At 41.3% G+C, this 27,513-nt stretch overlaps 2 protein-coding genes across 4 annotated transcripts in view; one reads left to right on the top strand and one right to left on the bottom strand.

The window, feature by feature from the left end:
• The window catches only part of LOC149318320 (diacylglycerol kinase beta-like), a 181,931-nt gene extending 157,827 nt beyond the window's left edge, over positions 1 to 24,104 (bottom strand). For both annotated transcript variants that reach the window (XM_089509406.1, XM_089509407.1), the window contains exon 1: positions 23,896 to 24,104. The gene's annotated coding sequence lies outside the window, so the exon portion shown is untranslated. The remainder of the gene's footprint in view (positions 1 to 23,895) is intronic.
• Positions 24,105 to 24,184: 80 nt separating this feature from the next.
• LOC149318317 (uncharacterized) overlaps positions 24,185 to 27,513 on the top strand; it is a 98,737-nt gene continuing 95,408 nt past the window's right edge. The window contains exon 1 of one of the 2 annotated variants that reach the window (XM_089509409.1): positions 24,185 to 24,433. In XM_089509409.1, the coding sequence (XP_089365535.1) occupies positions 24,332 to 24,433 (102 nt within the window). In that variant the 5' untranslated portion in view covers positions 24,185 to 24,331. The remainder of the gene's footprint in view (positions 24,434 to 27,513) is intronic. The other variant, XR_016280019.1, reaches the window with a different exon arrangement.

Below are 27,513 nucleotides of genomic sequence, written 5' to 3'. Positions count from 1 at the left end.
TTGCTGTGATGGCGAATCTTTTAGAGGCCGAGTACCCAAACTGCAACCTAAAAACCACTTATTTATTGCAAAGTGCTGTGTCCCTCTGGCTTTCTAGTAACAAACTCTGGCAAACTCTGTGCACTGCTAGGGTGACGGCACATGTGCTCACAGAGAGGGCTCTGAGTGCCACCTCTGGCACGCATGCCATAGGCTCTCCATTACTAGTAGAGGGAGATTTTACATCACCCTTTTTTAAAATATAAATATGCAAGTATTTTTGCCAAAGCCAGTAATATAAATGGCCATTTTGCCCTTTTCAAATCAGCTTAACAATATTTTCTGTGGCTGCTATTCAGAGGTCCCGGTTGGGTTTCAGCTACCCTGTATAAGAACTGCAAGTTTCACTGGATTTGTACCTTTTTAAAGATCTCACTGTGTTCCATTTCACCTTGATCTACATGCTTCTTTCTTGTATATCCAAACTCAAAATTCTCTTTTTACCTCTGAGCTGTTTGCCTCTGATCTTGCCTCTTTTTTCTCCTAGTTGCTTTTCCTCTAGTCTGAAATTGCTGGCCTTTATTCACTCACTTTTTATAGAACATATGACGTAGTTGCCAGATTACTGCGTGCTAGTGTCTTCTGCGTTGTCCTCCTGTGTTCTTTCAGACTTGAATTATGGTGATGTATTTATTTTTTTGGCAATTGCTTCATACTCTGATATTATCTCTGTGTCAGGAAAGCAAAGCTAAAGAATGACTTCCTAAGAAATTCCCTGTTTTTCCAAAATGGATTTAGTGCAGCACCTCCCCTGCCAAAAGCTGAACTGGGGCTGCTGCCACACTGCATGATTAATGCAGTTTGACACCACTTTAACTGTCATGATTCCATCTTATGGAATCCTGGGATTTGTAGTTTGATGAGACACCAGAGCTCTGTGACAGAGAAAGCTAAATATCTCACAAAACTACAAATCCCACAATTCCATAGCATTGAGCAATGGTAGTTAAAGCAGTAACAAACTGCATTAATTGGCTTAATTCTGCAGTGTAAATGCAGCCAGAGTCAGACTTTTCCTGATTTTGGAAAAGTCAAAGATGAAGACTCTGGCATCTATGTGACCCTGTTTCTGTAGGTGATATCAACAGACCTTTAATGTTCACATCAAAAGACATCAGTGGAACACACGTCCTCAGAGAGTGGTGGAGTCTCCTTCCTTGGAAATCTTTAAACAGAGGCTGGATGGCTATCTGTTGGGTATGCTTTCATCAAGAGTTTCTGTGTGGCAGGGGGTTGCCCTGGATGGCCCTTGTAGTCTCTTCTAACTCTATGATTCTATGATTCTATGTTTCTATGAAAAGACATAATAAGGCTACTTTGTTCTAAATTATTACTGGCAAAAATATCAAAGATTTGGGATGATTACTGAAGAAAGTCAAGAAAGATGGTGCAAAGGCAGGTTTACAGCTGAACTTTAAGAAAACAAAAATAATGATCACAGATGATCTACAAAATTTTTGAAGTAGGCAATGAAGACATTGAAATAGTTCCAGATTTTCCATATTTAGTCTCAATCATCAATCAGAGCAGAGACTGCAATCAAGACACCAGAAGACTTGGACTTGGAAGAGCAGCTATGAAATAAGACCAGATCCTGAAGTGTAAAAATATATCATTAAATACGAAAGTGAGGATGGTCCACTCCTTAGCATTTTCCATTTCTATGTATGACTGTGAAAGCTGGACAGTGAAAAACACTGATCAGAAGATCAACTCATTTGAAATGTAGTACCTGAGATGGGTTCTGCAAATACCATGGACTGATTTAAGAAACTACAGATAAATTGATCCTAAAGCAAATCAGGCCTGAACTCTCCCTAGAAACAAAAATGACTAAACTGACATTATCATGCTTTGGACATGTAATGAGAAGAAATGATTCACTGGATAGCTTCAATCAGAGAAGCTACAGCCATGAATCTGCAAGAGCTGAGCAGGGCAGTTGAGGATAGGATAACTTGAAGGAATCTCCATCATAAGATTGCCATAGGATGAAGTCAGCTTGAAGGCAGTTAACAACAATTCTACTTTGGTCAGATTTCACCTTCATTGCGAGATACACAAAAATTGAAACTTTGGTTGATTTCTAGAATTAAGTTATAGAAATCTTACAGGGAAGATGATGCAAAAAGAGAAAAAGAGGGAGTAGAAATTGTAAAAAACAAAACAAAACAAAAAAAAAAACCCTATACACTATAACCTAACAAGTGGAAGTGACCAAAACCAACACACTATATATTGGGATATAAGATCTATTGTTGAAAAGTATATTTGTGTTTTTAATGGAAAACTTCAATAAAAATAATTCTTTAAAAAAGATTTCACCTGGATTGTATTGTCCAGTTCAAGGTACAACTGTTAAGAAGAACATAGATAAGCTGGAATGTGTCCAGAAGAGGCTGACCAAGGTAGAAGAAGTCTAGAAACCAAATACTATGAAGAACAATTGAGATAACTGGGTGTGTTAGCCTGGAGAAGAAAAGACTAAGGTGCAATATGATAACTCTTTTCAAATACTGAAGGGCCGTTGCATGGAAGAATTAGTGAGCTTGTTTTCTGTTGTTCTGATGGTAGAGTGATGGATCTGGCTTATCACCAGCTAAACATTAGAAGGATATTCCTGATGGTAAGAGCTGTTTGACAGTGAAATCAGAAGGTAATGGGCTATACCTCATTGGAGTTTTTCTAGCAGAGGCTGGACATTCACCTTTTGGGGACTTAGCAGGTGATTCCTGCACTAGTAGGAGACTTAATAGTTGGCTCGTGTACCTTCCAGCTTTATGATTCTATGTTTTGTGTGCTATTATATTTATTTTTCACTCTTTACTTCAAGGCCATCCACAACATGACTAGAGAGACCCCTGCAGCTCTGCTCCCCAAAACCTACAGCTTGCCTAAGACAATAGCCTCTGTTCACCTGCCACAGAAAAGCCTGTGAGGCAAGAAAGGAAGGTGTTACGTTTCAGTATGGGCTTTCCCCTCTTTGCTTAATGAAGGAAAGCCCAGTCAATTCCTGCTTAAAATATCCCAGGCAATTACATGATAATTTTATTTTAAAGCGTTTAATGAATACTGATGTTAATAATAATACCAGTGCTTGGAGGGAAATGCGTATATAACCACCATCTTCTCGTTCTTTTTTCTGGCAACTCATGCATACAGCTTTTTTACTGCATGGTATGACACAGCTTCTCCACCCCCACATGCCCCCCACTAACAGGACAGTTAGTCTATCATTAGATCAAAGGGATGATTATTAACATCAATGCAACGTTTTGAAGTCATCTACCCTGCTATGAATCAAATGCTAGCAATACATTATGTATCCTGGAGAGGTTTTTGATACAAGGAACATGTTACCCCACCATGTCTGTATTATGACACAATCAATATTTGGCAATAGATGCTCATCTTTCTAGCTCTATCTATATTACAATGGGCTGTTAGCAATAAAACTCCATTGATGTGGAGAAAATCTACCAGTACTGCACCTATGCTACTTTCCATTATGACCAGCACGACAGTACAGGTGCCTATCCTGACCTTGCTCAAAGCTATGCTCCCAAGGAGACTAAAAAAATACAAGAAACTGTTTTGATCCAAAATAATTGTCTTCAGGATCAGGTCTTTTCTAAAGCTAATGGGTAAATCCAATTGTTAGACCAAACTAGAGTTTGTTGTTATTAACCTCAGCTTTGACTTATAGTGACTCTATCAACAAGAGACCTCCAAGTTGCCCTATCACCAACAGCCCTGCTCAGGTCTTGCAAGCTCAGTCATGGCTTCTTGACTGAGTCCATCTATCTGGAATTGTCCGGGAAATGCTGCCAGCACACACACACACATGGCTGACAAGGCCAAGCAGCCAACAGACAGTTTCGGAATAAATTCAGGATTCCAGGGATCACAAATACCAGTTCAGTCCAAGGTCAAGGATGCCAGAGAGTCTGGGTTGCCGAGTCCGTTCCAAGGTCGTAGGTTCAGGAGTAGTCAAAGGTCTAGGACGCCAAGAGTCCAGGGACAAGATCCAGAGAAGGACGATAATCACTGACAAACACTCAGCGTGTGCCAGGTGGTTTATATCTCACTCCCTTGACCCAGGTGCTGCTTGGCTAATGAATGCTTCTCTGCAAGCCTCTTGGAATGACGCAGGCACGCCCTTTCTGCTCTTTGCTGGCTAAAGGGAGGAATCTCCAGGCTCTGCTGCTCTAAATCTCTCAAGTGTGGCCTTTCCAGTGGAGCAGAGCTGGGACCTGGCATAGCCTCAGGTTGCTCCTGCACCTGAGGAGCCAAGTCGTCCTCATCGTCCTCCGAGTCCTCCTCTTGGCTGGCCATGACAGGAATTGTGGTCTTCCTCTTTTCCTACCGCCTTCTACTTTGCCAAACATTATGGCCTTTTCTAATGAGTCATGCCTTCTCATGATATAGCAAAAGTACATCAGTCTCAGTTTAGTCATCTTGGCTTCCAGGAACAGTTCAGGCTTGATTTGCTTAGGATCTATTTGTCATTTTATCTATCCACAGTATCCATAGAACTCTTCTCCAGCACCACATTTGGAATGAGCTGATTTTCCTTCTATCAGCTTTCGTCACTATCCAGCTTTCACTACCATACATAGAAATTTGGAACAGAATAGCATGGACTAAAGACCCACTGAATCAATGAAATTGATAAACAGCTGACCCATTCATTTCATCGGTCTACTCTAGTTGGGATTGAGTTGGATTTTGCTCAGTGAATCTTGATTGCCTCCTCAAAATCACTCCCTACCAATACTTTGCACTGTACAAAGGAATTGCTCACAATAATATTCAATTGCTTGAAGAATCCATTTTCTTGCAGCTGCTTTGAAGGTTTCATTTAATCTCAACAGGGACGCTTGAGGAAGCTGGTAGATCATGCCATTATCTCTTTGCTAATCAAAACATCCCAGTGCTTTGACCCTGTGATCTCTGGCTTTATTGCAACACTGGCTGTGATATCATGTAGCTTTTGCATATGGGTCACCAGCACAGGACTGTCCCCAGCAGAAATCACCCCATTCGGGACATTAGTTATTAATTCTAATTGGAAAGCCCAGGGCTGGACTAATCAAATATAAGACATATACTAGAATAAAAAACTCACTTCAGTCTCCCTCCCTCCTATTGTAGAGGTTCCTATTTTTACGTGTGCATCTTTTTCCCTGAGAATATTAGCCCTTGTTCTTTTCACTCTGCACACCTGCTGCAGAGCCATCTGTACAGAGACTGCTCCAGATTAATGTAAATGGATTAAACAGCTGATTTAGTTATCTTCTCAGCCCCATGTGACTGTACTGACTGGCACATGATGAACTAAATGCACTCTGTACTCAATGAAGCTCTTCATATAGCTACATCTCAGGGCCATACTGTATTTTATGTCGAGCTGTGTGAACTTTTTCTGAAACTTATTGCTACTGTGATAGCCACAGCAGGTATAGCAACAACAACTACTACTACTGCTACTACTACAATAGTGACAGTACCATCACTAGCAGCTATTTCTTCAGCTACGCCTACTGACCTATTGCCTTAGGAACAAATGACAGGAGGGATGAGAGACAGCTTAAGCCAGCTTTTTCCAAGCTGTTGGCCATTAGATGTTTTGGACTATAACTCCCCTCACCCCTAGGCAGCATGGCCAGTTTTGTTTTAACTACTGTGTCTCCCTGATTGTTTTATATTATACCCTTTCCTAAACCCTGCTCCATTAATTTAATCTTTAAACAGAGAAATCCACCCTTAGCAGTGCGTGTGCAGCCTGTGCAAGATATTACTTGCCAAGAACCCCCCGTGATAGGTTTGCCTTAGGGTCGCCATAAGTCGGAAACTACTCGAAGGCACATAACAACAACAACAACAACAAATATAGCCAGTGCCAGGAGGTATGCTTGGGATATATTGCTTCAGTCATATCGGACTATCCAGTTTGGGTTTCTACAGAGGTTGTGTGTATCCTCCATATGACATGAAACCTACATAAAATTTATATGTAACTGTGTGCTGAGTGCTTTGGCATCAGTATGTTAATGACAGACAGCTGTACTTCCCATCTTCATGTTCTGCAGATAAAGTAGTGGATATGCTGAATTGATGCCTGATGATGATAACAGACTGGATCACGGACAATAAACTCAGTCCATACAAGACTGCGGTGTCATTAATGGGTGGTTTTCTGATGGTTTGAGTACATAACATCTATTTGGTTCAGTTGTGCTGGCTGCCTGCTGCTATGTTTCCAGGACCATTTCAAAGTCCTGATTTTAATCTATAAAGGCTTATGTGGCTTGGGACCCCAATACTAGATAGGCTGCCTTTCCTGTCATGGACATTCCTGCCCCTATAATTATTGCTTGTCATCATTTCTCAGCCTGTTGGCCAAGATCAAAGTGTGTATTCTGAGATCATCTGAGTACTTCATTGGAGAGAAGCTCAGAATGTAGTAACAAAAGCAAAAGGACCCCTGCTTATGGAACCATCTTACTAGAGAGGCCTGCCTAACACTAACATCTTTTTGGTGACACTTTAAGACACTTCTCTGCTCTCAGACATTTATAGGATATGCATGATTAATATTAAAATATCATCCCTATGCCAATTAATTGTTTGTATAATTTATTCTAGAGTTTGTTTATCTTATATACTGATTATTTTAAGGTTTTGTACATTTTAACTGTTTTGGCTTTCCCTCTCCCAAAAAACTGTAAGAAATCTCATAAAGTTATTGACTTATTAAATCCCAAGGTAGTCTCCACAACATAGAATGAAACAATTCAATATCTCATTCAATGGCCTGTTGCTAGTGTCTTTCAATTGCCCCAAAATGTGCCTCTGCTTTCTGTTAGGCTGCTCAAGATAAAAACACTATTTTGATTTTGGAAGTGATACTGAGAACACTTGGAAAACTGATTCAGCTATCAGGGTTGCAAGCATTTACCACATTGTTAGTAGGAATAAAATCCAATGAACTAAGTGGAATTTAGATCTGAGAAAGCAGTATATGATTTCTCCATAAGGTATGGGGAATCCAATCCATGAAAAAAATAAAAATAAAAGATGAGTTTTCCTGTTTGAAGCTATAAAACAGGACTAGGGAATCTATGTCCTTCAGATGGTACTGATGTTGGGTGACATTTTGTTGCTCACTTCAAATAGTAAAATGACTTCAGCCAGACCTGGTAGGCCATTAGGAACCTTCTCTTCATATTTAGCTGAATCTAATGCCGTGATTTCAAACCACTGAATATAGTTCTGAATTCTGGAGTGATAAATGACAATCCTTTGAATATTTGAAAACCCCTGTCATATTTGTTGTTGTGTATTTTCACATCCTTTCCTATTTATAGTGAACATCCCACCAGTGGCCCTCCCTTTCGGCAACGGTGGGATTGTGTGCCCCTGTGAGGTGAGAGAATATGCTGATGTCAGCAGTGCTGCTAGGGCCTCCCATGTCAGATAGGCTTTTGCTAAGGAGCCAGACTAAATCTGCCATACTGGATGGTAACACTGATAGAGGATCTCTGAGAGACAATAGCAGTGGTATAATAGCTTGTTAATAGCAGAGATTTGGAACAATTACTGAAGAAACTCAAGGAAGTAAGTGCAAAGGCAGGTTTACAGTTAAACATTAAGAAAACAAAAATAATGATCACAGATGATCTACGTAATTTTAAAACAGAAAATGAAGGCATTGGAATAGTTCAAGATTTCTCATACTTGGTCTCAATCATCAATCAGAGCGGAGACTGCAGTCAAGAAATCAGAAGAAAGCTAGGACTTGGAAGGGTAGCTATGAAGGAACTAGACATGATTCTGAAGTGTGTGTAACTGAATTCAGTAGGACCTTGTTATCCACTGGGGTTTGGTTCCAGGATCCCCCATGGATAACAAAATCCATGGATGCTCAAGTTCCATTAAAGTTCCATCCTGACTGTCATCTTCTCCTGTGTATTGCATGTTGTATTATTCGATTGTTTTATTGATTTTAACTGGTTTTAATTATTAGGAATGAATGATGGATTTTTAATGATGTATTGTATCGCACGGTTTTAATATGAGGGATTTTTGCTGTTTTAATTTCTATTTGTAATTTGTTTCGTACTGTATTGTATTTTATTAGTATCTTGTAAACCGCCGTGATCGAAGGAACGGCGGTATATAAATAAAATCTCATTCATTCATTCATTCAAATATATATAAAATGGAAAATCTAGCTTTATATAAAAATAGAAATGGAATATAAATCTAGGTTTATATAAAATGGAAAGGTTGATATAAAATAGAAAATCTAGATTTGCTATTTGGAATTTATACTTTTCTGCAATATTTTCAAGCCATGGATGCTTGAAACCATGGATAAAAAATCTGTGGATAAGGAGGGCCAACTGTACTAAAGTTAGGTTCTACAGGTCATCATATTTCCCATTTCTATATATGTTAGTGAAAGCTGGACAGTGAAGAAAGCTGACTAGAAGAAGAACAACTGATTTGAAATGTGATGCTGGAGAAGAGTTCCACCGACACCATGTTCAGCTAAAGGAAAAATAAACAGATCTTAGAAAAAATAATAATGCCAGAACTCTCTCTAGAAACCAAGATGATTAGTTTTTAAAAGAAATGAGAAAAGTAGATCCTGCAATAAGATCACCTGTGTATATGTGTGTATGTGTGTTTTTTACCTTCAAATCATTTCCAACTTATGGCGACCCTATTACAGGCAACTGCAAGTTTCTTCAGAGGGGGTTTGCCATGGCCCTCCTCTGAGACTGAGAGAGTGTGAATTGCCCAGAGTCACCCAATGGGTTTCTATGGCTGAGCATGGATTCAAACCCTGTTCTTCCAGTGTCCTAGTCCAATGCTTAAACCACTACACCACACTGGCTCAAGATCACCCCTACTCCATTCTAAATGATGACGAGTAGGCTTTCTTCTAAATATTAGTCTTGGACATTACAGAGTTTGGGGATGTTTTTTGGACTACAACTTCTAGAATCCCCCAGAGACCATGTTGGTCCAAAAGTAACTTTCCCAACCTATAGATATCAACATGTTTCTGAATATACACCATGCTGCAAGGAGAACCAGAATATTTTACCTGGAGTCCACAGACTAATATTGTAGCCATAAACATTTACTTATTTTTCATGAGTAGCCTCATGCTGAATTAGACTGCTTCTCCATTTCTGTGTTGTCCGCTCTGCTAGGCAGTATATTTCCCAAAGGTTGGACAGGCTGGCTGAAAGATTCTGAAAGCAATAGTATTTTTCCCCAGCTCTGATCTTTTCTGAGTGTCCCAGACAGAGATTTTTTTTTTTTACATTGCCTGCTTCCTGCTCCTTTAAAAATAAATAAATCTGGTGATGCCAAGAATTGTATGAGTAGTCATCTGCAAAAGATGGGATCTGACAATGAGCTGTGGGCCAGTGAACCCATGATCAACAACAAAAAGAATACAGATCCTGTTAACCAAGGGCACTTCATTATCTCAGCCAAGTTGTTTACCCTTTGTAGTGCTGGCATGGTGCAACATCAATAGCTTGAGAAGAGCACACTTTCTATTAATCAAAATGATGCTAGGCAGAACAGTTAGTATTGGGTATTACCATATTGACATCCTTTATTTTTCCATACAGAGGGTATAGGAATTTCTCAAATTCATAGTACAGTATAGTGAATCTGGAAAACTGATGTGGTGTTCAATTTGGCAAAGCCATCAAAGGACTTTTCCCTTTCAGGTTCCCCAACAAATACCACCACTCACATTGCCCACTGAAGAGAAGACCTTCATTCAATTGAACCCAATAACTGTATAGAGACTTGTGCTAATAAGGAGGTTATGAGTATGTCAGTTTAGAGAAACATCATAGAGCAAAGCTATGACCAGCTCCCATGTGAAAAAAATAAATAAATGTTTATGGCTGCAATCTCAGTATGTGGAATTTGGAGTATTGGGGGGGGGGGGGTGTCACATGCTCTCATCCTCAGGGGAAGGCACTGGCAAACCAAAAATTATGTCAAGAAAACCCCATGGCAGATTTGCTTTAGGGTCAGTAAAAGTTGGAAATGTCTTGAAGGCACATAATATAGACAGTCCTTGGAGCACCAGTAGTGCCAGGTGGTTGCATCCAGGTCAGTGGGTTGGTAAATTCACTCTTGAGTTTTAGCCTGAACATTAAAGAAGATATCTAAGGTGCTAAACTTATTTGAGAGCTAAAGATTCAGAAGAGTTCTGTGCATACCATAAATGGCTAAAAAGACTGACAAATGAGCCCTGGAACAAGTCAAACCTAAACTCTCCCTAGATGCCAAGATAACTAAACCGAGGCTGTCGTACTTCAGCCACATCATGAGAAGGCACGACTTACTAGAAAAGACAGTATGCAAAGGGATCTTGTAGCACCTTTGAAAGAATGAAGCTGGTAGAATGAGCTTTTGTAGACTTGAGTGTACTTCCTAAAATGCATCTGAGGAAGTAGGTTCAAATCTATGAAAGCTCATGCTATCAGCTTCTTTCTTTCAGTTAATCTCTGAGGTGCTACAAGAGCCCTTTATACACTGATTTTCCAGAATAACACAGCTATGTCTTACAAAAGACAATAATGCTTGGAAAAGTGAAAAGCAGTAGGAAGAGAGTAAGACCACATACCGGCTGGATAGATTTAATCAAGGAAGGGAGTTAACAAAAACAACAAGATATAGCACTTTGGACAGTTAAATTTAAGAGCAGGTTTACTACCACCACTACACTGACATGGAAGGCACCAGCCACTGCTCAGTGGGGAGTCTATGAAGAAACATATTGCTGAAGCTAAATTCTTTATGATCACAGCTTAGTTCTGATTGTCCCTGAATCCTGATGTTCAGTATAGAGCTGTCCCAAGACATGTGGCTGCCTGAGGGTGAAAAAAAGGGGAGGATGCCCATCCCCAATTTCACCTGCAGAAACTAACCAGAATAGAAATGAAATCCCCCACCAGATCTGAAGACAGCTGCCTAGTATAAGAGAGGCAGGACAGGCTACACAACACACTCAACTCTGCCTTCTAGCATCTCACTGTCACTCTCCACCTCCCAGAATCTACTGGTTGAAGCAACTGCCATATAGGCAAACTAGGCAGCCTCCTAGGGTGGAAAATTTAGGGGCGGCTTGGAGGCTTTTTTGTATATATATTTTTTGCGTAATTAAACAATATTAAAGTGAAAACTCATTACAGCAAGTGACATAAAAGCAAGCTACCATATGATGGTTTCTTTGTACAATGGCCAAAACATAAATGTGTGCCCCCTTTGTGTCCATTGTATGGTCACATGGAACATCATCTGCCTTCCGCATGTGCCTTGAATGTAACCTCTAGGATAACAGCCCCCTCTCCTCTCGCTGCCCACCCACCTTACCATTGGTGCCACAACACGGAACGCCAGTCGCCAGTCATCTTTAGTTTACTGTTTACAACAAACAAACTAGTCTGTTTTTGTGTTTTTCATTTTTGGTACTGATCATGCTGACGCAACCGCCTCTCACCCTGAACCCCTCGCTTCAACCAACTATAGCCTGCTGTGACACTTTCAATGACTTTTTTGCAGTTAAAATCTCTTGGATAAGGGCTGATCTTGATGCCAGCTTTTCCACAGAATCAGTAAGAGAGGTGTCCAGAGACTCCGTGGGCCATGTTAGACTGGATCACCTTGAGTTTGTAAGTACCGCTGAAGTGGACAAGCTCCTTGGAAGCGTAAGGAGGACAACGTGAGCCCTCGATCCTTGCCCATCGTGGTTGACCGTCCAGGGAGGGGATGCTATGACTATGTTATTACAATAAATAATCAATGCATCCTTTAGGGAGGGCAAATTTCCATCATAGCTAAAATTGGCAGTGGTTAAACCGCTTTTTAAAAAGCCCTCCCTAGATCCCCTAGAGAGAAACAATTACAGACTGGTCTCCCTTTTACCATTCTTGGGCAAAGTGATCGAGAGAGCAGTCGCCTTACAACTCCAGGCTGTCTTGGATGAAACCAATTATCTGGACCCATTTCAAACTGGCTTCAGGGCAGGATATGGAGTGGAGACAGCCATGGTCGCCTTAATCGATGATCTCTGTCTGGGCACAGACAGGGGAAGAGTGACCCTGTTAGTGCTCTTGGACATCTCAGCAGCTTTCAATACCATCGACCATGGTATCCTGCTGGAGTGCCTGAGGAAGTTGAGTATAGGGGGCACTGCACTCCAGTGGCTCCGATCCTACCTCTCGGGCAGGTTCCAGATGGTGAGGCTGGGGGACAGTTGCTCTTCTAGAAAAGAGCTGACATCTGGCGTCCCTCAAGGTGCCATTCTGTCCCCCATGCTATTTAACATTTACATGAAACCGCTGGGAAAGATCATCCGAAGACATGGGGCACGGGGTTATCAGTACGCTGATGACACCCAAATATGCTTCTCTATGTCCCCGACTGCTACAGTGACTAAAGATGACTTCTCCCCTCTGAACCCCTGCCTTGAGTCAGTAATGGGCTGGATGAGGAAAAACTAACTCAAGCTGAATCCACAGAAAACGGAGGTACTTGCCATAGGTTCCTTAGGTCCGGGGAGGGAAATTTGTCCACCATTCCTTGATGGGGTCACACTTCCCCTGAAGGATGAAGTTCACAATTTGGGAGTACTTCTGGATCCGTCTCTACGTTTGTCATCTCAAGTGGATGCGACGGCCAGAAGTGCTTGGTACCAACTTTGGTTGATACGCCAACTGCGACCCTACCTCAACCAAAAGGACCTTGAAGCTGTAGTAAATGCACTGGTAATCTCTCGTCTCGATTTCTGTAATGCGCTCTACATGGGGCTACCCTTGTATCAAGTTTGGAAGCTTCAATTAGTGCAAAATGCAGCAGCCAGGTTGGTCACTAGCTCTTCGAGACTTGACCATATAGCACCTATCTTGAAAGATCTACACTGGCTCCCAATTAGCTTCCGGGCACAATACAAGGTGTTGGTTATTACCTTTAAAGCCCTACATGGCTTGGGTCCGGGTTACTTACAGGATCACATCTCCCTATACAATCCACCCCACACTCTTAGAACAAGTGGGAAGAACTTGTTGGAGATACCATCATCCAAGCATGTCTCTACTTCCCTAAAGGCATTCAGCATAGCTGCCCCTAGACTTTGGAATGGACTCCCAGAGGAGACCCGCCTTGTTACATCCCTAGAAACCTTCAAGAAGGCGGTAAAGACAGAGCTCTTCTGCCGCGCTTTTCCTTCTGACCTACTATGAAGACCACTAGTATGGAACGAGACCAGCTGCCCCCGTGATTGATTGTTGTTAATGTTTTTAGGCTCTTATGTTTTTATGCTTTTATTTTAACTATGGTTTTAATGCTGTAACTGTAATTTTAACCTTATTGTGATCCCGCTTTGATCCATTGGGAGAGGCGGGAAGATAGAAATAAAATTATTATTATTATTATTATTATTAGTGTTTCAGTATTTGTGTTTGATTTTGAATGCTTGCCTAGTACGTTTAATACTGTGTTGTTTTCTTACAACAAATTTTAAACTAAGGCCCGTTCCGGACGGGCATAAAGTACTCACTTCCTGATGCCCCTAACCCTAGTACGTGCGGAGCGTGCACAAAATGGCGGCACCCGTTCCATGTTGACGTCACGGATGCCACAAGTGTGCAACTAGCGCCTCATGATGCCACTTCTAGGGCGCAAAGAGAAGCGCAATTTTGGTGCTTCTTTTTGGCTGCGCCCAGGAATCGCACGGTTTGGCTGCTGCGGTTCCCGGACGCAGCAACCGGCGCCACCAGCAGATCGCCACTTTTAGGCGGTCTGTAACGTGCATAAGTAAAGAATTTTAGTTGTTTAGGTGAGTATCTTTAGGGTTTTAAGCGTTATTGCTCAATTTCAGGTAAAAATAATTTTTAGGGGTAATAACCACCTGTTGTTTTTTATGGTTTTGCATTAAAAACACTATTTTCATGGGTTTCTGTGTTTTTCATTGAAACTGCATTCCAAATGTCACAGCAATAAAAAAGTCTTTAACCTGTAAAAATCTAATTGGCTTTTTGACTAATTCTCAATACTATGACAAGAGATTGGAACCTAAGTTTTATGTCATGTTTAGCTTTAAGAAACAAAACAGCGAAAATCAAGGGGGCAACAGAGGATGCCAAAATATTTCTTGCCTAGGGTGGCCAAATACCCTGTGCTTCACTCTACCAATTACAAAGGGTGGCCTTAAAAATGACATTCCATGTCTTACATAAGCTTCTGCCACATGATTAAAAGGGAAATAGGGCTGGGCTGCATGCCTTCTCTCTGAAGCCCTAGTAGAGCTTGGGAAAGGTTCTTTTTAAAAACCACAGTTTATATACTCTATCATATTGTCTAGGGTTTCTGAGAGTTGTAGTCCAAAAAAGTAAGTTTCCCAAGCTCCTCTTCTGAAAGTACACATTTCATTCATACATGTTAGATATCTGAGAAGCAGACAACAAGATGAGTAGAAGTCTGTGGACGCTAGAACTCTGTACAAACAGCTTTTCAGATCCCATAGACACCTACAGATATAAAGTTTTATTTCTCTTATGCTGGGGGAGGGATGAGAGTCACACAACCCTAGAGGTTGAGAGATCCACAATCCCTTTGACCACATAAAGGCACATCATGATATTAACATGTTGATGCAGCTATAGTGTATAAGGATTATTGAAGTGTTCCTTTATGTTGTTCTCAGGAGAAAGCTGCTTCTACTAAATCTGGCTAAAACCCAGCTAAAAGTATTGAAGAGCTTTGGCAACCACCAGCTCTTCCCTACTGTTTCACCTTTTTTATTGCTAGTAATTCAATACTGATCTGTGACAAAGTCCAAACAAGTGCATTTATATTTTGCTATAAGATTTAGGCATGTTTAGTAAAATATGTACAGTCAGCCCTTCTTATACACGGATTTTTTATACACGGATTCAAGCATACACAGTTTGAAAATGTTTTTAAAAAGTGTAAATTTCAAATATCAAACCTTGATTTTCCATTTTTTATAAGCGACACCATTTTGCTATATCATTATATTTAATGAGACTTGAGCATACACGGATTTTGTTATACATGGGGGATCTTGGAACCAAATCCCAGCATATAACAAGGGTCCACTGTACTTGTAAACTCAACAAATATTGAAGGAATATCATGCAATGCCTTGTCAATAGTCATGCAAACAAAGAAAATTGCACAATTTCTCCCAGTGACTAACAAGACAATTTTTTCTTCTGGAAGAAGAGGATGAAGAAGAGCTGATTAGAAGAGATTTGTGAAGATGAAGGCTTCAGGGCCAGCATCCATAATTTTTTGTGGGTTTTTCAGGCTACGAGGCTGTGTTCTAGAAGGGTTTTTTCCTGATGTTTTGCCAGCAGCTTGGCTGGCATCTTGAGAGAATCTTCTCTGAAGATGCCAGTCACAGCTGCTGATAAAACATAAGGAAAAGACCCTTCTAGAACATGGCCTCATCGCCCAAAAAACTCACAAAAAACTATAGATGAGATTTGCCAGAATACCAGAAAATGACAACCTAAATTAATTTTTTTGCTTACTTAAGTGAATAAATAAATATCCTGCCCTTTACTGTGGGATTTTAGGACAACCTACAAATAAAACAATAAATAAATTGTGATTTAAAAAAAAATAGCTTAAACATAAATATGGCTAGTCCCAACCAGAGTAGATGCCTTGAATCAATGCAATTTACATAATTGTTGACTTAACTGGGATTTAAGCAATTGGATTTAAACTATAATGCAAAATATCTCCCACAGGGTAGAATGTATAGTATTTTGGATGAACTTGTTTTTTTGCATGTTTCTCAGTAATGTTGCCAGTTGTCACAATAAGTAAAAGTGCTATTTCCACCACCACCCAATAACACATCATTATGTGCTATCATTATGGCATCATCATGTTAAAATATATTATTCTAAATCCATATCTATTTATTCTCCACCTGCTTTACAAGAAATAAAGGATGGCATGGATATATATTGCAAAAGACAAACAGTATCTGGTAGTGAACTAAGGCTGGAATCTCACACAGCAAGGATGGGCCAATAGCAGACTTCCAGATGTTGTTGGACTACAGTTCTCAGCATTTCTCACCATTAACAAGGGCTGAAGGATACTGAATGCCTACAATATCTGGAAGGCTGTGCATTGCTTAAGTTATATGTACACTTAACTGGCAATAGATCCAATTTATATTTGCTTTGTTTGCATTCCCTTAGTACCTTTGCTAGCCTTTTTCTCTGGATGCCTAAATTGTATTTCTAAATTCTCAATTGAAGTTTTACATTTCTGCAATGGTAGAAATTTATTGACTGAAGGAAACTTTCATTGGGGTGAGGTAGAATTCTTATTTGGGAGGAAAATGCCCTCATTTTGGTCCACACAGCTACACCCCTGGAAAAAAAAACAGATTATCACTTATCCAGAATTCCAAAATCCAGTATTGTCCACAAGGGTGGCTGAGACAAGGACACCTTTGCTTTCTGATAGGTCATTGTACACAAACTTTGTTTCATGCATAAAGTAATTTCAAATATTATACAGGCTATGTTTATAAGGTGTATAAGAAACAACAACAACAATAACAACATCTTAAGAAACATCATCATCATCATCATCGAGGTGAGGAATAACAACAGACCAACTAATACACAATATCAGTTAAAAACACACATCAATTTAAAAGAACAAACAAGACACACACATATCAAATAATCCACACTTAAAAATCAATGAATTTTGTGTTTAGACTTGAGTCACATCTCCAAGATATCTCATTATGTATATGCAAACTCCAAAAAATCCAAAATTCAAAACACTTCTGGTCTGAAGCATTCCAGACAAGGGAGACTCAACCGGTACTAGTCTTTGCAGAAATTGAAAAACAACAACGGCCTGTTACAGACAGCCAAAATAAAGCTGCTTCGAGTCACAGTGGAGGTATGGTGATTCAATGATGCATGCGTCCTAAGAGTCCAGAAGTCACACCAAAGCCACGCTCCAGCCCTAAGGACTGGAGCGTGGCTTTGGTGTGGCTTCTGGACTCTTAGGACGCATGCATCAGTGAAACACCATACCTCCACTGTGACTCGAAGCAGCTTTATTTTGGCTGTCTGTAACAGGCCAACAACACTTTATTACTCACCACTACCCCTAAGGAAGAACCTTCAGAAACAGACATATGAAGACTTAGCATGCTCTGTGATCATGGAATGCTAACTCCTGAACAGGAGAGAATGCAAAATCTGGGATGAGGGTTGGAGGAATGGAATGGAGGAACCTCAATTGGAGCACTTTGTGCTGCAACATATTGTTGCAGTTCCCACTTACTAGTGGCAGCTAACAAGGCCAATGCAATTTTAGGCTGCATCAGTAAAAGTATCGTATCTAGATCAAGGGAAGTAATAGTGCCACTCTATTCTGCTTTGGTCAGGCCCCACCTGGAATATTGTGTCCAGACAGTTCTGGGCACCACAATTTGAAAAGGATGTTGAAAAACTGGAATGTGTCCAAAGGAGGGTGAAATGGTGAAAGGTCTGAAAACCATGTCCTATGAGGAACGACTTAAGGACCTGGGGATGTTTAGCCTGGAGAAGAGAAGGTTAAGAGGTGATATGATAGCCCTGTTTAAATACTTGAAGGGATGTCATATTGAAGAGGGAGCACGCTTGTTTTCTGGATCTGGAGCAATGGATGCAAGCTCCAGGAAAAGAGATTCCACCTCAACATTAGGAAGAACTTCCTGACAGTAAGGGCTGTTCGACAGTGGAACACACTCCCTCGGAGTGTAGTGGAGTCTCCTTCCTTGAAGGTCTTTAAGCAGAGGCTGGATGGCCATCTGTCAATGGGGATGCTTTGACCGAGAGTTCCTGCATAGCTGGGGGTTGGGCTGGATGGCCCTTGTGGTCTCTTCCAACTCTATGATTCTATGATATAAAAATAACCTTGGGAAAATAGTTATGATTCAAAATAAAATTTATTAATGTAAATGCTTCCAAAGAAATCACACAATTAGCCCATCAGTGCTCAGACCAAATAAATAAATAAATAAATAAATAAATAAATGTAAATGTAAATGTAAATGTAAATGTAAATGTAAATGTAAATGTAAATGTAAATGACTGGGGCCACCATACTGAAATTACATCTGGTACAGATAGATTGCTTTAGCCACATTCAGATTTGTTGCCATTTCTTTAATTGTGAGTTACTCTGCACTTTATGAAAAAAGGGAGAGGACAATTTTATTAATCTATGGCCCATTAATTAGTTTTTGGTATGTTTGGGACAAACTACACGAGACATCAAATGCATGAATATAAGGTTGTTGTTTTTTAATTTAAAAAGGACTGGAGTACTATGCCATATAGAAAAGGATGTAATATTTTGTCCCTGTTGAAAATTATTTTTTGTGAAGCTTTTAAGTGAAAGAAGGAAACTTCCAAATGGCACAAACAGAAGCTTTTCTCCTGGGGTAAATAGCAAATTCGGAGGGCAATTTTTTGGTAGGAGAATAGCATGCAAAAAAAATGGTCATGTGCTTTGTCTTTGATGACACATTTGTGATCCTGTCTGAACCAACCCATGGTTGCTTTTTAATGTTTTGTCGATTTCTGCAATGCTGCAATCCTAAGAGAAGGTCCTACTGATCATAGTGGTACCTCAGGAATGCACACAGCACACAGCTAACCGATGGAACTCATTTATGCAGGGTATAGAAGGCTTTCAAAGGAAATTAGCTAAAAGCTTTCAGAAGAAATGAGGGCTTTGGTCTGATCAAGCAGGGTATTTTATATTTTTAGGATTACACTGTAAATGTGCTTGGGCCCGAATTACTTGAGGGACCGCATCTCCCCATATAATCCACCCCGCACACTCAGAACAACCGAGAAGAACTTGCTGGAAATCCCACCTTCTATATATGTTACTACATCCCAGATGGCCTTCTCAGTAGCGGCCCCACAAATCTGGAACTGTCTTCCCGAGGAGCTCCGCCTTATCACCCCCCTGGAAACATTTAAAAAGAGGCTTAAAACCTGTCAGGCCTTCCCCTCTGGAAAATGAAGTTGTGTATTTTGATCCCATCGACTCTCTGCCTCACCCTATTGAATGACTGTTTTAGATTTGTATAGTGTATATTGTGTTACTGGTTTTTATCTATTTTTATGATGTGTTTGTAACTGGTTTTAATTCTGTGTAAACCGCTTTGATCTTTTGGAAAAGTGGTATATAAATAAAAAAATTTATTATTATTATTATTTCAGTGTTTTCTCAATACAAGAGCCTCCCAAACTAGGAAAGCAACTTGATGTTCTCCAGATGCTTTATACTACAGTTCCCACAATTTGTGGCCATGCTGGCTGTGATTTATGAGATTTGTAATCCAAAAGATCCTGAGGGCATCAGGTTGTCTCTTCCTGCTTTGGAAATTACACAACAATGCTAAGAATATAATAACACAAGAATACAAATTGCTGCTGCTGCACCTGAAAGTCAGTGATTTGAAAGGTGGATAAGGGGGGATGTGAGTTCCAATCTTTGCTTGGCCATGAATGCTGGATGTCTTGGAAAGCCTCTGATAGCCTCACTACCTCATCTGAAAAATGGGAATGACTCACACAACAACCTAGTTACGGAAATAATGTAATAATGGTATTAATGGGATAATGACTTTAAAGCACTCGTGTGATATTATAAACGCTATTTAATTATGATCATTATGACTTCTGAGGTCACTTGATACTCTTGTAAGACACCTGCTGTCCTTTTAACACCCTCATAAAAGAGTTAATAGAAGTGGTAAATGTGGCCATGTCCTGGAAGACATTATTCCTGACGTTTTGCCATGTAACCCCCCCCCAAAAAAAAAAAAATCATAAAAAACTATGGATGCCGGCCGTGAAAGCCTTTGACTTCACAGAAGTGTTAAACATCTTTTAAGGCTCCCCTGCCATCCTGTACCCAGCTTTACCCAATCTGGTGCCCACCAGATGTGTTGGATTGCGCCTCCTACCATCCCCAGTCAGCCCAAGCAAAGATTGGAACTCACTCTCCCCTGAGACCCATAAGTCTCACTAGTTTGTAACATGGTTAAGCCCAGGCTTAACTCCCTTATGGAAACCTATTGGATTTTAAATGCTGCAATTTTGGCCAAAGACATTAGCCTATAAGGTTATGGCCAGTTGTGATACTTCAAGACAGTCCCAACAAAAATTGGGACTAACAACAGTTTGCTTAATTTTTGGGTTCCAGGCAGGGTGATCACACGCCACAGTTTCTGAAATAAACATCGCTATTTCCTTTCAACATACCAAGTGCATTTTGGTTCTGTTCGTTTTGTTGGATATGTGCATTTAAAATTGCCCATTGCCTCACATCAGTGAATGCTTTCCTCAAAACAGATTGCCAATATAACAGCCACCTGGGGAGATCAACACAGGTCACTATTCAATTTGCTTTCTGTTTGTGGCTTCTCCCTAGCCAGGCAAAAACACATGCCTCCTGAACTCAGGCTGGGTTGTGCCATATCTAGAAAGAATTCAGTAGTACAACATGTTGGGGTGAGATAATTCCTGAAAGCCCTTGATGTGGCACTGTTTAGCAATTCCTGACTCTAGAAGGACAGAGTTTCTCAGTCACTCTGAGGGGCCATAGCAGGTAAAACAACCTATGTTTTAGATACTGAAGGTCTGCAATATCTCTCCTTAATCTAAAGCATTTCAGGTAGCGCATTAGAAGAACCAGAAACACCCTTTGCCTACCAGGAACACTGTTGGCCAGAGTATACAACAGTGGAGCAAATGAACTAATCAACTCAGTATACTGTATATACTCATGTATAAGACTAGAAATTTTAGTCAAAAAATTGACCTCAAAAACCTGGCTCAACTTATCCATGGGTCAATGTAAATCCTGTACTTTAACTCTTATAAAAAAGGAAACAATCCCCTGGTGAAAGGCAAGAGCATAATCTGTCCTGGAAGAATTGATTCCTTTCTGTTTTCTCATCCATCCAACCTTTAGTGTCAACTCAAACATTTATGTCTGCTGGAATTTTGTAAGTTCTTTGGCATTGCTTTCCTTTGCTTTACCCTTTAGATATTTTGATACATGCCCCTAGGGTTTACCCTTAACTTATCCATGAAATCTATAATTTTGGCCCCAAAACCTGCCCTTGGCTTATACATGAGGACGACTTATAGTCGAGTATATACGGTATGTCGTATCAGATGGCTTCTTTTTATCAGCACGGGGCATTCTTCAAAATTTAAGTATCTGCCAATATTTGCCATAAAATCATTGGCTTAAGCTCAATAGTGTAAGCTCCTAGGTGGATCATTTGAGGTTTATGACTGATTTCACAAGAACTGGATCCAAAACACACTGCAGTTTGAGGCTGCTTTAACTGTCCTGGCTCAATGTTAGGGAATTGTAGCTTTGTAAGACATTTAGCCTTTTCTATCAGAGAGCTCTGGTGCCACAATAAACTACAGTTCTCAGGATTCCTTAGCACTGAGCCAGAGCAGTTACATCAATCTCAAAATGGGTTGTTTCTGCGGTGTGTTTTGGACCCTGGTCAGAGAGACGATATATTGAATGGATGCAGGTAGAGCATACCATAAATAGTAGTATGGTTGCTTACAGCCTACAGATGTTTTTGACCTATAATTCACATCAGCCCTAGAGTCTATAGCTAGAGGTAAGGAATCATGGGGGTTGTAGTAAAAAATGAGAGCCAGCATGGTGTAATGGTTTGTGTGCTGGACTAGGATTCTGGGAGACCAGGGTTGTTGTTGATGCTGCTGCTATTATTATTATTATTATTATTATTATCTAATTTCAAATCCCCCTTCAGCCATGGAAACCCACTGCATGATCTTTGGTAAATCACACTCCTTCAGCCTCAGAGGAAAGGAATGCCAAGTCCCCTCAGAACAAATCTGGCCAAGAAGACCCTGTAGTAAGTTCACCTTTGAGTTGTCATAAGTCAAAATTGGCTTGAAGGCATGCAACAAACAAACAAGTCTAAAAACATTGGAAGGCTTCAGTTGTCCATACATGGTTTAAGTGATGTGCTGAGCCTACAATTCAACACATGTTTATCACAAAGTAGTGAGAAATGAGTCCAGCTATGACTATAAAGTCATGAACAGGGGGAGATGATGAAGGAACATGCTGAACTTAGTAGGTAAGGGATGATGTGAGGGGCAAGAGTCCTGGTCTCCCAGAATCTGAGTTCAAATCCTGCTCAGCCATAGAAACCTAAAGAGTATTTATAGGCAACTCCTTAAATAGGAAGGCAACGGCAAGCCTCATCTAAATAAATCTTGCCAAGAAAACCCTACAGGGTTGCCATAAGTCTAAGTTGACTTGAAAACACACCGCCACTGCCACCACCATCAACAGATCTATTTGTCTTGACAACCACATATAATAATGCAGCACATAAATTTCCCCCTTGGTGGTTTCACTAGTGAATTGGCACCTCAACATTAGGAGGAACTTCCTGACAGTAAGGGCTGTTCGACAGTGGAACAAACTCCCTCGGAGTGGAGTGGAGTCTCCTTCCTTGGAGGTCTTCAAACGGAGGCTGGATGACCATCTGTCGGGGATGCTTTGATTTGGATTTCCTGCATGGCAGAATGGGGTTGGGCTGGATGGCCCTTGTGGTCTCTTCCAACTCTACTATTCTATGATTCTATATTAAATACACACCTGATGCATTTTGAAGAGCATGAGACTTGTGCAACCCATCGGCCTTTATTCCTTGGTTCTGCATCTGTCTGTGACAGACATCCCTCAGTACAAATGCCTCAAGAGAGGATCGCCAGAAGGATCCTGTCATATTCTTCCAAGCAACCCAGACTCAGTCTGTCCCATAAATGATCCCCTGGACTATGGATTTCCAAAACCCTGCTTTCCACTAACCAAATGGATATTTCACCCAGGTTGCAATCCTCCCGCTTCTTGCCTTGCAAAACAGCAGCAAGGAAAAGGAAAGGGGAAAAAAACTTTAGCTGGAGTAGATGACAGCTTTGGGACATCGCTGGTTAAAGAGTGAGATCCTGTTTTCTACGCAGAGAGAGAAACTGCAGGGAAAGGACCCCCCCCCCCCGACGATTATCTCCCTAGATCAGAAGATGCCCTAAACTTCCAAGTCTCTGGAAAGCAAGGTCCTTCAAGGGGCTATTATTGTTGTTATTGTTATTGTTATTTAGTCTACTCCTTTCCCCTCTAATTTTTGTCACAACAGCTCAGGGGAAAGGTCCTTCTTTCTTCCTAAGTGGGAAACATATATTTATCTCAATGGCAGCAGTGTCCCTAGTGTCATGACTGCATCCGCACTGCAGGAATGATCCGGTTTGATGCCACTTTCACTGCCATGGCTCCATGCGATGGAATTCGGTGGCCACAACCAACGACAATGCTCAGAATTCTATCTCATGGAGCCATGGCAGTGAAAGTGGCACGAAACCGGATCATTCCTGCAGTTCGGACACAGCCATAGTAGACCGGATTGAGCATCAATGCAAAAAGGAAATCTCCAAAGAGACCCTGTGCTGCAGTCTTCTAGATCCTCCTTCCAGGGCTATTACAAACACGAACCAGGCAGAGCAGTGTGTCTGCAGCACTAGCCCAAAAGAAACATGCAGCAGCTGGGAAGCCAACAAGCAAAAGGGACCCAAAACACCCTGGCAGATCCCCTTTAGCTGCAATGCTTTAGGGGGGATCAAGATGGGGGGGGGGGAGAGATGAGTTTTCCACCACCCCTTCTCCTCCCAGTCTTACCTTGGCAGAGCTCCTTGCTCAATCTTTTCCCTTCTCTTCTACTTGGGCAGGGAAGGGAGCAGATGGCAGTGCCTGCCCCAGCCTGCCATCTGTGTAGCCTTGGCCCTTGTAATCCAGGAGGCGGTAGCTGTGGCTGGCTCTTTTGGGTGTCAGAAAAGGCAAGCAAGCAAGCAGCAAGAGGGAATCAAAAAAAGACTGCTTTGGAGAAGTCTTTCTCTGCCCCCTTCCTCCTCCTCCTCCTCCTCCTTTAAGGCTGCTTGCTGTGCTGTTGTTGTAGATGCAGCTTGCCTTTTGCTGGCAGCTGCTGTTTGTCTCTCCCTTGGTCGGAAGGGCTTCCTCTGCTCAGCCTGACAGCTCCCACTTTTAAGGTGGTTCTCTGCAGCAGCAGCCCCAGGTACTGAAGGGTGTTTTCTTCTTCTTCTTCCTGCCACTCTCAATGAGACCACCTTCGCCCACTGTACCTGGATACCTCAGGCAACATGCTGCTGGCTCTGCCTTCTCAGCCTGGATGGGAAAGAGAGGGATTTGGCTGGAAGGGGTGAGTTTAAGAGACAGCCCTCCCCTGGGTGATCCCCTCTCTTTGCATTTGGGTTATATCACTGGGTACCCAAATGTTTTGCTTGTGAAAGCTGAGCAGGAGAGTGGGTCTGTCTGCCCTCATTCAGAGTTTTGTTAAGACTTCCAAGAACTGCTTTGGTGAAATGTTGTGGTCTCTTCCTCCTCCTCTTCCTCCTAGCAGTTCACTCCCTTATTTTTAGTTTAACACAAATGGCATTGCATGCCCAGTTCCAGTTGATTTCCTTTTCTTTTTGTCATGACTTTGCTTTCTGAACCTGTAAATCCTAAGGAAAAGAGCCAGCATGATCTGAACGTTGGACTAGGCCACTGGGAGTTGTTGTTGTTGCTGTGTGCTTTCAAGTCGTTTCTGACTTATGGTGACCCTAAGGCAAACCTATCATGGTGTTTTCTTGACAAATTTTTTCCGAAGCAGTTTGCCCTTGCCATCCTCTGAGACTGAGAGAGTGTGACTCACCAAAGGACTCCCAATGGGTTTACATGGCCAAGCTAGGATTCAAACTCTGGTCTCCAGAGTCATAGTCCAACACTCAAACCTCTACACTACACTAGCTCTCTTACTGGGAGATCCAGTTCAAATCTCAGCTTGGCTATTGACAACCACTAAATGACCTTGGGCAAGTCACACAATCTCAGCCTCAGGAGATGGCAATGGCAAACCCCCTCTGATGAAACTTGCTAAGATAGGTTTGCCTTAGGGTCTCCATAAGTTGGAAATGACTTGAAGGCCCACAACAAAAACAAACAAACAATAAAACCCTAAGTAGCTAAAACCTCTGGCTGAGGGCTTCAAGGCCAGGTTGCCAGCAAAGACTTAGGGCAAAGTGAAGCTCACTCAGGTTGGTTCAAACATAGACCACCCTGACCCAAAGTGCTAGCAGAAATACCTTCTGAAATCTGGCTTCCTATAAGATCCAAGCATAGGGAACATTTCTGACTGGAATCCTTGTTTTAAAATCATTCAAACATGCAAACACATGCAAACTGGTTTCAACCTGAATTAACTCCTGTTTTTCGCCCCCCAAGGAATTCTGGAAACTATATCTGTAACAAGCAATCCCTCTTTAATTCCAGTGCCTTTACAAAAGGACACTTGCCAGGACCCTTTGAGGGAAATGATGTCCATTACACTGAGTCAAAATTGGTTCAAAAGCAAGTTTATATTTGTAGTGCATATCTGTTTGAACTGTTTTGCTCTGCGCTTCCCAGCACAACATGCACAGCCAATCCAGATACAATTGATGCATATCCCAATGAGAGATGTGCAACTTTCCCCTTGGTTTAATGCTCAGCAGCTTGGAAATAAGACATTTTCAGATCCTTGCAATGTATAAAGTGGTCCACCATGCTGCTATGAATGCCATGTCAGCCTAAGCTGGTCCCCATGCCTGACAAGGAATGGCATAAGACAAAGCAATTGCCATGTCTAGTTTTCTGCCATTGAAGGTGGATGAAGGGAGATACCTGCCTTTCCCCCATGACATTTCTGGCTGAGTGCTACAGTGTGTACCAGATGGAATTGAGAACCTCCACATGTATAAGCCTTGATGAAGAACTCATCAAGTCATCTTTGACAAGACTGGCCCTACTGTTAGGCAAAGTCAGATAGTAGCCTCAGTTCTGGAGGAATAGGGAAGTTAAAGAGAATTAACCTGTGGGTATTGGGTCACCTGTCCTTGCTGTTTTCAGATGTGGCAGAAGATGCACTCCTTTCATCAGTGTAATGGAGCCAAGGCTCATGGGGATTAAAGCCCCAGGACAATTTCATAAACAAGGCCTATGGCATTATCTGCCATTTCCTTTGGATTCCTCTGTTCACTCTAAGGACATTATTGTATGAGCCCCATTCTCGTCACAGTCATGCTTGCCAATGAAAATGGAATTATATCTGTATAATAGCCATTACTACACATCTTCACAATAGTGTGTCTGAGATTGCTGCTGCCATTGTGCTGTCTTCCTGACTTCCCTTTAGCCCCACCTCCCTACACTTTGCCAGCATGCCTTTTGAGTTTTTTATTTTATTTTTATTTATGTTAACTTTTCCACACAATGTCCATGGAGATACTGCTCTGCTACTGTGATTGAAGTTTTTTTAAAAAAACAAAAAAACAAGAAATAGGGGGGGAAATCAAGGCAATCGCCTGTTTGGGAATAGTGAGGGAGAGGAGAGACTGAGGATGAGGAGAGGACTTTTTGACACCATGTGGTTCCTAATATCGCTACTGCCTTGGCAGCAACGTTTTGTACCTGGGGACTAGTGCAATTGGGAGGTCATTGATGGCTTTTCCCCGTCACTAAAAAGGGATGTCCTAACTATGCTTGGGAAACACAACAACTATGAATCAGAGGCGTTATCATGCAGTAAGTATTGCCAAAGTTGCTATTTTCCAGGTCTAATTGCAGTTTAAAAGCCGCATGTAGCAATCGCCTAAATTTATCAACAATTTCCACAGTATGAGAAGAGGAAATTGATTTTGCCAACAACAATGCATTTTTACACCCAACCTGTGTTGTAATCCCAGAGATTTAAGGGTGATTTAGGCCAAGTACAGATTAGAAGAAAGGGCTTGCCAGAGGCCATCCCTTTCTCCCCTGGATCGCTGTGTCAAGATGCTGCCCCCATGCATATTAGGGTTCGGGAGCGTGTGGTTGCTACGCACTCCCGAACCCTAAAATCGCCTCCACCATGCCACAAAGCGCCCGTTAGTACCAGGCCTGAGTCTTCAGTTGACAAGATCCATTGGCTTTAGAAAAGATTTGTTCCTGGGAGACTTGAAAACTACTATAATTTGTTTTCAATCAGCATAAATGCCTGCACTGTTGGACTGTTCATGGAGATATTGCTTTAAAAAAAGCTGCCCTGGTGAGGGCCTGCATTTTAAATTTTATAGCTGCTTTATATCTCCATTGTTGGCATAAGGCTCCATTATCACTTTGATCAACTGCTATATGCCAAATGTGTGGGAATGTTCATTTTATCCTTTGTTCTAAGAAACAAGATGTTTTAGCCTGACTCTAAATCTTGAGAGACAGAGATGC

Source organism: Sceloporus occidentalis, unplaced genomic scaffold (assembly GCF_023333645.1).
Source record: "Sceloporus occidentalis isolate IW3139 unplaced genomic scaffold, rSceOcc1.0.p SCAF_2, whole genome shotgun sequence".
NCBI classification, from domain to species: Eukaryota; Metazoa; Chordata; class Lepidosauria; order Squamata; family Phrynosomatidae; genus Sceloporus; species Sceloporus occidentalis.
Note: the sequence above shows the minus strand (reverse complement) of the source record. Positions and strands in the feature narration are given on the sequence as shown.